Genomic DNA, 13,808 nt, shown 5'->3' with positions numbered 1-13,808 from the left:
TGAGTGAAATTTCTCAACATTTAGCCTAGAAATTTGGGGCTTTTTCCAAATTTGGGAAATTTGATGCAGGACAAGAAAATTTGTCTCAAAAATTGCAAGAATTTGTGACATTTTGTCCCCGACATTTGGGGCTTTTCATGTACATGTACAAATTGGGCTGAAATTAACCCAATTTCTTGACATTGAGGCACATTGGACACCGTGCAATTTGGGCAAAATTTGTGCAGCATTTGGTCATTTTATGTACATGCAGGTTGAATTCCGTGCAATTTGGACATCAACACTTGGTGAAATTTGGGGGTTTTGCTGAAATTGCTTTATTTTGGCAAACTCGGACAGTCCTATGCATGACAGAGGAAATGCAGATGTGTGTTTGAGGCTTTTGAGCACAAAAGTTTGGGGCTTTTGACCATTCGTGTCAAATTTTAGGCCCGTGGGTACACGTACAACAGAAATTGCAGCTGAAATTTTGGGATTTCTCATGTAATGTGATGCACATGCCCTTTGGAACAGCTGTAATCAGTTGGATAATGCTGTAGCACTTGGTTTGGTGCTTCTGAAAACTGAATTACAGATCTGAAATCTGTACTTCTGTGTGGTCATTTATTGCTGATTGGTACTTGTTTGTACCTTGGTCACTTGGGTGACAATTTGGGCCTGCATTTACTGGTTTTTTGGTCACTTTTGAGCTGAAAACCATGGCTGGCAGCAATGACAGCAGTAATTTGATGCATATAAAGAAGCTTGAAGGCGCACATAATTTTGTAGTGTGGCAAAAACAATGCTACAATATCCAGTTACAAAAGAAGCAGGCCAAGCTGATCAAAACTAAAGGGGCAAAGCGTGTGGACATGGATCAAGACGACTGGGATGAGTTGAATGAGCTTGCATGCTCAACCATAGAGCTATCGATTGCTGATGCCTTGCTCTTCAACATTGAAGGTTTGGATTCTGCTTATGCTATATGGACTAGACTGGAAAAACTGTATGCACAGAAGAGCGCTGCAAGTAAAGTGTATTGGTTGAAAAAGCTTATGGATTTTCGTATGAAAGAAGGTACAGCAATATCTACTCACTTGAGTGAGTTTAACTCCATTTTCAGCTAGCTGGTTGCCTTGAAGTTCATGATTGATGAGGAATTTCAGGCTACTTTCTTGCTTTGCACTCTACCAGAGAGTTGGGTTACATTCAGGACTGCCATGAGTAATTCTAATGTGATCCTTTTGTATGTTGATGTAGAGAGTGCTCTACTTATGGAAGAAATGAATCGGCAGAACAATGCATCCAGCAAGTCTTCCAGTGCTTTGCATACTAAGGGCAGATCACATCAAAAGGGCAAATATGATGGCAAGAGACGTAGTAAATCACGTGGCAAAGATGTTGAATGCCATCATTGTGGCAAGAAGGGTCACTTTAAACGTGACTGCTACAAATGGAAGAAAGAGAAAGGAAAAGGCAAGAAGATAGATGATTGCAAGGAAGAGAAGAAGGACAGTCAGTCTAAGAAAAGCAGTGTAAAAATTGAAGAGGTGAATGTAGTCACTCATGACAGTGATAGTGGTAGTGATGTAATCTTTGTCTCTTCACATTTTGGTGCACATGCTCTACTTGCAGATACAGATGATGACATGCATACCTGGATTCTTGATTCAGGTGCTTCCTTTCATGTCACCCCTCATCGTGAGTGGTTTTCCGCTTATACAGGGGGTCGACATGGTGTTGTCCATCTTGGGCACAACTATGCATGTGAGATTGCAGGTATTGGCAGTGTCAAGTTACAGTTTCAGCATGGCTTTGTCTTTACACTTCAGCATGTACGGCATGTACTTGAGCTCAAGAAGAGCTTGATCAGCACAGGGCAGCTAGATGATGATGGTTTTCATACCACCTTTGGTGATGGAAAATGGAAGATTTGTAAGGAATCTAGGGTTATTGCCAGAGGTTGCAAGAGTGACATGTTATATCCACTTCATGTATCTAGTGTGCGTGACCATGTTGTTGCTGTGACTGAGCAGCCAAGTGTTTCTTTGTGGCATGGCCAGTTGGGACACATGAGTCAAATAGGAATGAAAGTGCTTTCTCGTTTGGGTTACTTGTCTTGTCTTTGTTATGCTGATTTTGAGCACTGTGATCATTGTATTTATGGCAAACATGCATAGACTTCTCACAAAAAGTCTCTTTCATTGAAATCTTCTCCTCTAGAGTTAGTACATTCAGATGCATGTCAAATGCTAGGATTATCTTTAGGGGGAAAGAAATATTTTGCCACCTTTGTCGATAATGCTACACGGAAAGTATGGACTTACCCTATTGGTAGCAAGGATGAAGTGCTTGACAAGTTTAAAAAATTCTTGGTATTGGTTGAAAATCAGACAGATAAGACACTTAAGTGTCTTCGCTCTGACAATGGTGGGGAATATGTGTCCAATGCCTTTCGGGCATTTTGTGACAGCAAAGGGATAAAGAGGGAGCTCACTGCCCCTCATAATCGAGGAGTTCCCCAAGAAGCGTGGTCGGGCAAGCCACCTTTATATGCTCATCTGAAAGTGTTTGGCTGCGAGGCTTTTGTGCACATTCATGCCTTGGATTCATTGAAGCAAAGTCTTCATGGCAGCTTTGACATGAAGGATCTAGGTGATGCAAATCACATTCTTGGCATGCGAATACTCAGAGATAGATCTAAAGGTTTACTCTATCTATCTCAGCAGGAGTATATCTCCACAGTTTTGTAGCATTTTAATATGGAAGGGGGGAAAACAATTGGGGCTCCATTACCTCTATATGTGAAACTCGGTGCAGAGGACAGCCCTACAACTGATGATGAGAAGGCTGAAATGGCCAAGATACCATATGCTTCAGTTGTTGGCAGTTTGATGTATGCTATGGTTGCTACACGTCATGACATTGCTTTTGTAGTGGGAGTGGTTAGCAGATACATGGCAACCCCTGGCAAGAACCATTGGGATGCAGTGAAAGGTATTATGAGATACCTCAAAGGCACAAAGGAGTTGTGCATCTGCTTTGGAAAGCAGAAGGCATCTGCTGTGGAAAGCAGAAGGCATCTGCTGTTGGCTTTACGAATGCAGACTATGCCGGTCATGCAGACTGCAGGAAGTCCACTTCTGGGTACGTGTTTACTTTCATCGGAGGAGCGGTCTCTTGGATCTCCAGGCTACAAAAATGTGTTGCATTGTCTACTACTACAGACGCAGAGTATATAGCTGCCACTGAGGCATGCAAGGAGGCTTTATGGCTTTCACGTTTGGTGGGAGAGCATGGCATCACAGAGTTATCTGTTCTCCATTGTGATAGTCAGAGTGCTATCATGCTAGCATGGAATCCTGTCTTTCATACAAAGATAAAGCACATATAGGTGAAATATCACTTCATTAGAGATGTACTTGACAGCAAGAGGATTGAGCTTGTCAAAGTGCATACAGATGATAATCCTGCAGACCTTCTCACAAAGGGTCTTCCAACAGAGCGGTTTGCTCATTGCCGACAGATCTTGGGAGTTGGATAGATATATTTATTTCAGCTTTGTACATACTTAGACTTAGTTGATTCTTTTTTCCTCTTAAGGCACATTGCCTTTAGGTGGGAGGTTGTTGGGAATAAAGGGCCATTGTGCCTTTTATATGTGCACGGTTGTGAACACACCCTTAGCACATTGTACTTTCATACATATATCTATCTAAAACCTATGGTACACTCGTCCTTGTACCAAAAAACGTGTTCACTCTCTACTCTACTTACTTGCCTCTCTCTGTCTCTCTCTCAAAGCGTAAGGTTTGTCTATCTCTATCTCTGTGCCTCATCGACTTCAACACATACAAAACAAGTATGATGGGTTTGCCGTCTGTGTCCCTTTTCATGTACAAACAATGATCTGCATGGCTGCATGTAAACCCATGAGAGAGCATAAAAGTGCCAAAACTTTTTGTACCACTGCCGTAGTGCTTGCTTCAGCCCATACAAGCTGCATTTTAGTTTACACACCAACTGTTCTTTTCCAGACACTACAAAGTTCTCGGGCTGTTTTATGTAGATTTTCTCATTAATGTCACCATGCAGAAAAGTTGTTTTCACATCCATTTGGTACAACTCTAAGTCCAACATAGCAGTGATAGCAAAAAGCATATGTAGAGTAGTCATCTTCACAACAGGTGAGAAGACCTCTTGGAAGTCATTCCCTTCCTTCTGTGTATACCCTTTGGCAACCAGTCTTGCCTTTTACTTGGGTTTCCAATCAACTGTCTTTATTTTGTAAACCCATTTGTTTGGAAGCGGCTTCCTTCCTCTGGGCAAGGACACAAGATCCCAAGTATCATTAGCATACAGAGAGATTTAATCTCTTCCTATGTAGCTAGCTCCAACTTACTACTGATTTTGCATGACTTGGCCTCTTTATATGTAAGAGGCTCACCCTCATCTGTAAGCAACATATAATGCAAGGAGGGGTCATACCTATGTGGTTGCCTTTTTACGCGTATAGACCTGCGTACCCAATGATCTACATTTTCAGGAATTGGGTCTACATCTGGAGGCATGTCATTTTCTGCATTTATTGGCTGTTGTAAGCCATTTTCAGTATGCTGTTCATGCTGTACAACACCTTCATTTTCAACCAGCATCTACATTTTCATACTCAGCGAGTCTATCTTGCTGTCCATGACCTCCTTGTGCTTCTATTTGTTGTCCATCATCATCTGGCTCAAATAACCGGGTGATCATCAGTTTCAGCCTCTTGTACAGCACCACGAGGCTCATCATCTGAAGTAATAGGTGGCTGCAAATTCTGAAATTTAACCTTTTTCATATCTTCATTAGAGGCTAAAGTACCTTTCAGCAATTTTGCCTCATTAAACACAACATTATGGCTGCGAATAATTTTCTTGGATTGAGGTAACCATACTCTGTAGCCAAATTCACCCTCATCACCATAGCCCATGAAGATGCCTTAGGTGGATTTTGGGTCAAGTTTGTTCCTAAGCTTATCTCTAACATGAACAAAAGCATCACAACCAAATATGCGTAAATGGTCATATGAGGCCGATTTGCCAAACCAAACCTCCTCTGGGATGCCATTATTTAAGTACATGTTTGGAGAGCGGTTGCAAATGTGAACCATGGTTTTAAGTGCCTCTCCCCAAAATTCATGAGGGAGATTAGTTGTGGGACAATATGCACTACACACTTTTACATAAAGTCCTATTATATCTTTCAACCACCCCATTTGAAGAAGGGTGTAAGAAGCTGTAAGCTCCCTCTTAATTCTATGCAAGTCACAAAAGGACTTGAATTCAGTAGATGTGAATTCACCTCCATTATCAGTTCTGATGCATTTCAGCTTCCTATCTGTCTAAGTGGTCACAAATGCATGACAAGTTTTAAAAACAACAAACACTTCAATTTTCTTTTTCAACAGATAAACCCAAATCTTCTTGGAGGAATCATCATAAAAGAAAAAAAATATGCAGCACCACCCAACGATTTCATGGGCATACTTGCTGGATGTGCTACGTGCTGGATAGGCTTTCTGCCTGCCCGCTACTTGTGTCCTGTCACCTATTGGTTAGGGGCTAGTCACAGCTTTCGCCTTGGCGTGCTCGTTGGACGTCAGTCTGTCATGTGTCAATCGGCTGCACCTTGATCTTGCAAAGTGTGCAGAACCTTAAGCTCTGATACTAGTTGTTGAGAGTGTGATGCAACTGGAGGAGTGAGCAGGTGAGTGAGAGCAACCGGGAGAGAGAGAGGGAGTATGATCTGATTTGGGTGTACCAACAATGTGGTGGTACTGAAAGAATAAAATGTATTTATACTTAGGGCACGTAAGGGTGCATTCACATGTACAACTAAATAATACACGACGGAGGTGAATAAAAGGGCCTTTACACCCCAACAAAGATCAGTTATATGTGCAAATAATGCTTCGTATGTAATCTAAGGGATTGGAGGGATTCTCATTGTTACAATAGATGGAAAATTATCGTGCTTGAAAAGGTTTTGTATGTGCGTGGCTTAAAGAAAGCCTTGCATTTAGTTTTAGCCATTGCATGTGCTAGCTTTGTGGTTCAGTTCCACATGGATCGATGTAGTATCTATGATTATAGTGATAGTGATGTCCTTGTTGTCATTGGCACTTTGTACAATGGCCTATATCAGCTTGATTTATATAGCTTGTGGGACACAAACACTCTCTAGGAAAGTGATCATTTAATGATACTTTTGGTAATAAAGAGTTAATCAATATATAATACATTTTTTAGCTCAAAACCTTTCTACCCAAAATTGAAACTAGAAAGGGATTACAGAGCATAGCTCTACCCATAATCATCCCAAGGCATCCCACCCCAAAGCAACTAGGGCATTAGTCTCACAAGTGACACGAAATGGGACAAGGATAGGAAGGAATCGCCATCACTTATGGCCATGACTTGTGACTATGGCATCAGGCCATGGGTGCATGTTAGCTACCCAAGGATCTACCAAGACTATAGAGGCGATAATTATCTTAGCAAGAGAGCCCAAAGGGTCACTTGAGAGAGGCCAAGGTATCGGATAAGGGTACTTTTATCGGCTGCAGAGTGTAGGCTATCAATTGTTAGGTGGGACTCTCAGCTTATGATTTGCTAATGCAATGAATAGGCGATGCGTCATGGTGATGGTGCTATCCAATCGTGCAGATGGTGTGATTTACTAGAATTGATAGATGGTGAGTGTTGTGCAAATGGCGACTAACTAGAATTTGTAGGTGCGGATTGTTGAGCAGCAACAAGGGTATGGCTCTAATACCATTGTAAGGTTAGGACAATATTCCTTCACTTTATAGTGTGTTTACTGCATGAGCATTGTATTAGACATGTTCATTCATTTATGAACTTGTATTCGGAGCCCTCCACACGTGATGGTCACGAGAGTTCAGGGTACAATATTCCTTCATTGCATAGTGTGTTTATTGTATGAGCATATAGGTTCATTCATTTATGATCTTCAGTCTATTCATTAGGTGGAAAAGGGGTCCTAAAAGGTGCAATGGATGCCCTAGAAATGGATGCATAAAGTGCAATAGGTGAGTCACTAGGAGACCAACCAGCCAATCTTTCAAGAGTAGTAAAGGAGATAGGTTGTTGAGACTATCCATGTGCTACATATCCAGTAGATGGTGCAACAGTGAGAGGCGTAGCCGCACTAGACTGGCCAGCTAGAGTGGAGACAGTTCCGGTAGTCTATGGTGGCTTTCTAGGAGGAAGACCTTGGGCCTTGGTATGACACTCCTCATGCATATTGCCCGATCTTTGGCAATGTGTGCAAAACCTATTTATCTTAGGAGTATGCTACCAAAGGGTTCGTGTTTCTTTGGTTCCGTCAAAGGAAGTGGTGTCATCCTTGTTTTGGCTTGCCTTCTCATCTTGCGAGTTCTTGCCACTGCTGGTTTTCCTTGCCAAGGAAGAGGCAACCAACTCTCACCCCTTTGAATGAATGTGCCGGGGACTTCTTGTGGACTTGATCATGCAACCTCACATAACACAAAAATTAGCACTCAAATATAGAAGATTGGCAATGTAGGTAGTGAGAAAATATGTTGAATAACATGGAAGTATTTGTCGGGCAACTTGGTTAAGAAGAACGTGACTTGATTGTCGACTAACTTCAAGGAGCCAGTAGTGGCAAACTTGATGAGTAATTGCCGATATTCAGCAAACTTGACTTTTAGATCATCCCCTTTCTTGATGGAAAACTCCTAAAGCTCAAAATTGAGATTGATAGGCCAAGTGCAATCTCAAGCCTCATAGCCATCAATGAGATGACTCCAACGCTCAAATGCGAGGGAAAAATGCTGTAATTGAGAGTGGAATTCAAGAAGCAACCCCTTTATTAACTCAACATTGGTTGTGGCATTGCAGGCTCTCCATTGATGGATGTGATCAAGGTGAGCTAATCGAGAATCCGATCAGTACCAACAATGAGGTCTTAAAGTCCCTTAGATTCAAGCACTTATTGCATGAAATTCAACCAAGTGGGGAAATTCGACCCATTAAAATGTGTCTTATTTGTGAAGGCGTTTTTGGCCATTGCAACAAGAGTGGTCGTGCTAGGGGATGGAGAAGGTGTGTAATGGGGATAGGGTGGATAGGGAGAATAGTGAGATGGAGTGGAGTACACTTGAAAGGTAATCCTAGAGTGCTCACCATGCATACAAGAAATGTGCATAGCGGATCCAAATGTGAGCAAGGGTGGATTGGGTATGGGCATGGTAACTACTTGTGAAGCCCATGGTGGAAGGATAGGGACACAGGGAGCAGCAGATGGAAATCCTTGCTTAGGAGTGACCTAAGAGATGTCTTGACGACAATCCATAAGGGATGGATATTTTTTTGTCTGAAAGGTCATGTGGGGGGTCTGTGAGTGTTCGAGGGTAGTGAGGGGATGCCCATCACAATCATCCCAGAGTGAAAGGATGTAGTAAAGTGGAGGTAAGTGGAAGGTACAGTGTTAAAGGGTGCCATTTCCCCTAACGATACACTAAGATATGGAGTGAATGGAGGGTCATGAGATGGTGGGAGGAAGAATGAGAAGGTATTAGGAGTGGAGATGGAAGATCCAACCCCTAGTATGCTTTGAGTGGAAGTGGAATGTAATCCAAGATTTTGGAATGGAGGAAGTTGAGAAGTGTGGTTTACATGCGCAAATGAAAAAGATGGTAGAGACATACTTGATGAAGGATATCTACATCAACAGCCTCCTTTATTAAAGTTAACATATTGAAAATCATTTGGATCTTGCACAACAAAAGACAAAACAAGAGAGGGTTTTGGCTCATACGACTTAAAAGGGTTATACGAGCCTAACACAAGGCCTGACTGAGATAAAATAGATGGATCACCAGATGTGCCGAATGTCTTGGTCCCTCCAAGATTAGAGACATGGCCAGTCTCACCAATTGGTCCAGGTAGAGTAGTAGCACTCATTGGAGTGTAGACCGAACCATGCATGATGCGCAAGTACTCCTCAAACTCTTTATCTGTAAAATGACCAAAACAAGAAGAAGAAGATGGTAAAGGTGAAGGTGTGTCTACCTCCTCCTTGAGACCATAATGGCCTCTCAGAGCCTCCAATGATGGAGAAGCCTGATAAGGTGTCATAGGATCCGAAGAAGAAGCTGTTTGAGACATTGTGAGTCCAAATCAAGTCACGTGTGACTCTCACACAAAGACTAGCTTCCACAATCACCACACAATACTCTTTAGAAGAACACTTGCTCTGATACCATGTGAAGATATGCTAGGGTTTACACTAAGGAAACATAGCATGTATAACCAAGATTGAAACACAAAGATTCAAACAGAGGCAAGCAAAACTCGAACCCTAAATGCAAAAAGCAAAACGCAAAACGCAAAAACTCAAACGCAAGGACAAACACAAAGAGAAGAAAAAACACAAAGACAAACACAGAGAGAAGAAACTTTGAAGTGAATGAATGTTGTAAATGAATGTAAGAGTGTACAGAATGCCCAAGGGCAAAGCAATGCAATGTCAGAGAGTGACGTCCACCAAAGACGGATCCTAAGTTCCGTGACCACCAGTCGGAGTATCGAAGTGTGGAAAACACCAAACACTGATTACCAAAGTGTTGGGGAGCTGAGGCAACAACAAGAGAGGTGTTTGTTGATGTAGACGGCTTGCTAGATAGCAAAAAACACAGGTACTACAGTAGTCACCTGGTGGGAGGGATGGCAACAGCTTGTTGCCTAGCATTAGATGCTGAAAACGCAGGCTGATCAGGTGCTATGATGACACAAGAGATGGAGACCTCCAAACAACAGGGCGATGGCTGAAAACATGCTGCCTAGGGCTGGATAGTGATGGGCTGCAGTAGTGAGAGTTGGACAGCAGATGACTGAAATCTGCATGGTAGAGCAAGAAACTTGCACCAAAGGATGAGGTTGGATGGTGGGCAGCCCATCTATTTATAGATGTTGAAGGGTGCCCCAAAAATTTAGGGTTTGGGAACTGAAACTCTCTCAAACCGTGCACAAATTTGCATTTTTCATTAATTAAGCATGTTTTGGGGCTGTTTAAAAATGCTAATGAGCTGTAAAGTGTGTTTTAGCTCAACATCTCCTATTGTTGGTGCCTAGTGGTTGTAGCTATGTTCTCGGAAAAGCTTCCTACAACATCAGGATATCTATTCCTCTGCTAAGAGGTGGTGCTCCTATATCATGAGAAGATCTAGTGATATCCAGTAATACTTGAACAAATGTACTCCAAAGCCTTGCACATTCCAAGAGAATCCTCATGAGGAGCATTGAGGTTTCTTGGACTGCTGTTGCTCAGCAGCCCATGCTTCCCCTACTGCCTCCAGGAGTAAACCCTACCACCCTACTGTCCACTATCTTTGCTGCCTCAAATAGAGGAGGGAATCTTTGAGGTCTGGTGGGTTATTTGAGTGATGATCCAGTTCCTCAAATATACCCTCTCCCTCCAAAGGAACAAAGATCTGATCAGGTTTAAGCCAAGTTCTACTTCTACTGTGCTGAGATTCAAGAAAGTTAGTATACAGTGTGCTAGAAAACTGCAGGTTTTTCTTATCTGTCTCTTTGTAATAGTAATCTAGTTGGATTGTAAAACAATGCGGATTCTTTAACACTGGTGTGTTTCTTCTGTTCTACACAACTTGCATTTGTGTGTGGTCACTCACATGTTTGTAACACTTTTAGGCTGTTGTGTGGCTGCTTTTGTTAAAGCCAGGGTATGGAGGAGAAGCCAAGAATTCAAGATCGAAGGTTGTTATCTAAACTGGTTGTGTTAAGGGAGGAGGCTCGAAGTATGCTGTGTGGTGGTTTACAGGATGAAAGGAATGACAATCGTGGTTTTAAGGCCTTGCCCGAAACTGAGGTATTGCTTTTGTTTTATCACTAAACTGGGATTTGATGAAGTGGATATGCATACAAAGCAGTTTTGAAAGACAAATTTATGTTTTACAGGTCAATTTTGTGTCTAAGATTGTTGGCATCAGGCCTGGACCTTCCTTACGTGAAAAACTTGTGAGTGTTATGAAAGGAAAGGACGAGGGTGAAGATCTTCCAGAAGATGAAAGCTCTAAAAAGGTGGGATATAATGGGACTACCTAATCTCTTATTGAGACAACTCGACACAACAGCTGGTTGATAAACAACCGTGTGTCCTCTTCTTATAATGGGCCTTGTCTTGCTCATATCACTTGACAGGTATCATCAAAAGAAGGCATACAACGGCTTCCAGTGCGCCCTGGCATGTTTCTGGAGGCAATAACTAAGGTAAGCATTGCCATTGCAGGTTTCATCAATCTTGACAGTCAATAATTCCTAAAACATATTTTCTCTAGCTTCTAAAGAATCAATCAGTCCCAAGAAAGATGGCTAGAAGCAAGGCAGCTATGCTAATTCAATCATTCAAGCTACAGGAGCAGGTTTTCTGGATGATAGATAGTGCCTAGCTTTTTATAAATATGGATCACTGGGGAGACCCTAGTGGCTTGAAATATCTTGGGCTTCTGTTGTGGATCAATGTTTATGTATTTTGAGCTACTTGCATCTTTTGCCAGGTTGAGGGAATCAGCATTACATGTTGATATGCATGAATGGGTACATATGCCATAGTATGCAGTGTATTCTTGCATATACATCGAAAAGTTGGACCTTGCGAGCAATCACCTGTAGATGCAAACGACACCACTAACAAGTTACAACCCCAATCAATGAATTTTGTTCACATGTTGTCAATTCCCCAAACTGTGCTGCTACAACAACCCCTGTGCCTAAAATAAAAGTAAAAATGCTTGCCACATCCTCCGATCTCCTCTCCTCCAAGGGATCAGGTTCCCAAAATTTTCTAATTACCATTGGTATCCCCACCCCTATCTCCTTTTCTAGTCCTAGTTTCGAAGAGCTGTGCACCATCCATCTACTCTCCCCTCCAGGCACCTCCCAACAGGGGGAAACATGCAATCCTCTGCTTTGTGTGTCATTCTTCTTAGATGTTATACATGCATCCTAGAAAGTTGGAGGGGCTGCCATTTGGAATAGGCGCTAGAGCTACATCCATTGCAAACATCATGAGATAAAGAGTCCACCCCCACTTGAACTCCATGCCTTGATTGTAGCCTTTGGCCTTAACAATCTGGGCTAATCACTTTAAACATGATATTGCCCTTATCATGGCACCTTGATCGCGGTTTCTTTTATAACACAATCTAACATATACTGTTATGAGTTGGTTCATATATCCTGATGTCTGCTCATTTCATGTACTGAGCTAGTTTAGAAATGCAGTTCATTTACCCATGTTTCAAAGTTATCAGGTTTACAACTTTATGTAGCATTAATAACCAAATCATGTTTCATGTGTTCAGTTTTGAATAATGAGGCATGAACATGGACATTGTATTCATGGTTCTAAAAAACATGGAGGTTGTATGCACAATGCCAAAAAATCGGTACTTTTAAATATTTAAGAAAAAATTAATTTAAATATGTAAAAATGAGACATGTTGATGTCTCATTATTTAAGAATTCCATGAGTTTATGCAATTCTTAAATGATGCAACATGAACAGGGAGGTTGTATGCGTAATGGGCTGTCGCATGTGGTTTTTTGTATCTGATTTTTTGTATCTGAAATCATAAGTGGCATCTTAGGCCTATGTTATACTGACAGTGTAGCATGCTGTATATGTTTGTGCATGTGCACATACTGATGGTTGTTGGATCATTGGCCAGGTACTCAGTGGCATGTATGAAACAAAAACAGCTGGAGTTGCTGTGCAGCAGCTTGAATGGGTAAGCATGATATACTGATCATAGATAAGATGCAAACTTTTTTCTAGCTGCATTACTGTGCACAATCCAACCAAACTGTGGAATTGAATATTCACTTTTCATATTACAGATCCATCGTGAAACACTTAAAATACTAGAGGAAATTGGGTACTCTTGATGGGATCTTCATGCTATAAAAAGTTTTGTTCATAGCTGGACAGCTTCTGATCAGTCGAGGAGGTATAAGTTCAGAAGCTTGTACTTCATACAAGGGCCACTGCACATATAGGTTTACTTAGAGCTGTGAGAGCTTCTTAAGCACTGGCATACATCACATCATTCACACCACACACTTTGTAGAATCTCGCACAACCATTGGTATAGTGGCTAGGAGTGACGGGTCTTCAAGAACCTTGATGTAAATTTATCATGTAGGTTCTCGTGTAATGATGTAGTACTATTTGTATGGCTCTTTAAGTCTCCAAATTCAAAAGTCAAAATGTGCAGTAAAATCGATCATGTATAATTATATTGGCAAGTTATGGTACTCGAGGTTTATTGAATGTATGAGATAGTGTGATGCCAAGATGTGTCTCATCTGATTGCGAAGGCTGTTTCTATGAACAAAAGATTGTTAATGACCAGATGGTTCGGGAAAGAAATGGGGTGAAATTTTGTTGCATGGATATATGGGGTGGTGGAAAGCTACACAAGTGGCATACAATATTATGGTTCAGAGGAGGTACAAATCTCTCCAAATGTTATAAAGATAGAAGCCATGTCATCCCCTATCCATCAAAGTGCATGATCTCAATTACATTAAAGAATTTTATTTAGGTCTCACAAACTTCTTCTCTTGCACATTTGCTCATTGCTCCTCACTTGAGATTGACAAATACTTGAGGTTTCCTTAGATCGAGCATTGCTACATTGCAAAACACATAATCAAATGGGCCACTTGGGTATACTAATGGAAGAACAAATACTTTAGCCATCATGCATAGCGTGG

At 41.6% G+C, this 13,808-nt stretch overlaps 1 protein-coding gene across 3 annotated transcripts in view; it reads left to right on the top strand.

Annotated features, from left to right (window-relative positions):
* The window catches only part of LOC148025915 (protein PEP-RELATED DEVELOPMENT ARRESTED 1, chloroplastic), a 79,451-nt gene extending 65,902 nt beyond the window's left edge, over positions 1–13,549 (top strand). The window contains exons 4-8 of one of the 3 annotated variants that reach the window (XM_087693174.1): positions 10,753–10,899; positions 10,989–11,111; positions 11,232–11,300; positions 12,761–12,820; positions 12,930–13,549. In XM_087693174.1, coding sequence (XP_087549300.1) covers positions 10,753–10,899; positions 10,989–11,111; positions 11,232–11,300; positions 12,761–12,820; positions 12,930–12,977 — 447 coding nt within the window. In that variant the 3' untranslated portion in view covers positions 12,978–13,549. The remainder of the gene's footprint in view (positions 1–10,752; positions 10,900–10,988; positions 11,112–11,231; positions 11,301–12,760; positions 12,821–12,929) is intronic. The other 2 variants (XM_087693175.1, XM_087693173.1) reach the window with 2 other exon arrangements.
* Positions 13,550–13,808: the final 259 nt, after the last annotated feature.

Source organism: Lygodium microphyllum, chromosome 14 (assembly GCF_053477565.2).
Source record: "Lygodium microphyllum isolate KBCC chromosome 14, Lygodium_microphyllum_v1.1.10, whole genome shotgun sequence".
NCBI lineage: Eukaryota > Viridiplantae > Streptophyta > Polypodiopsida > Schizaeales > Lygodiaceae > Lygodium > Lygodium microphyllum.
Note: the sequence above shows the minus strand (reverse complement) of the source record. Positions and strands in the feature narration are given on the sequence as shown.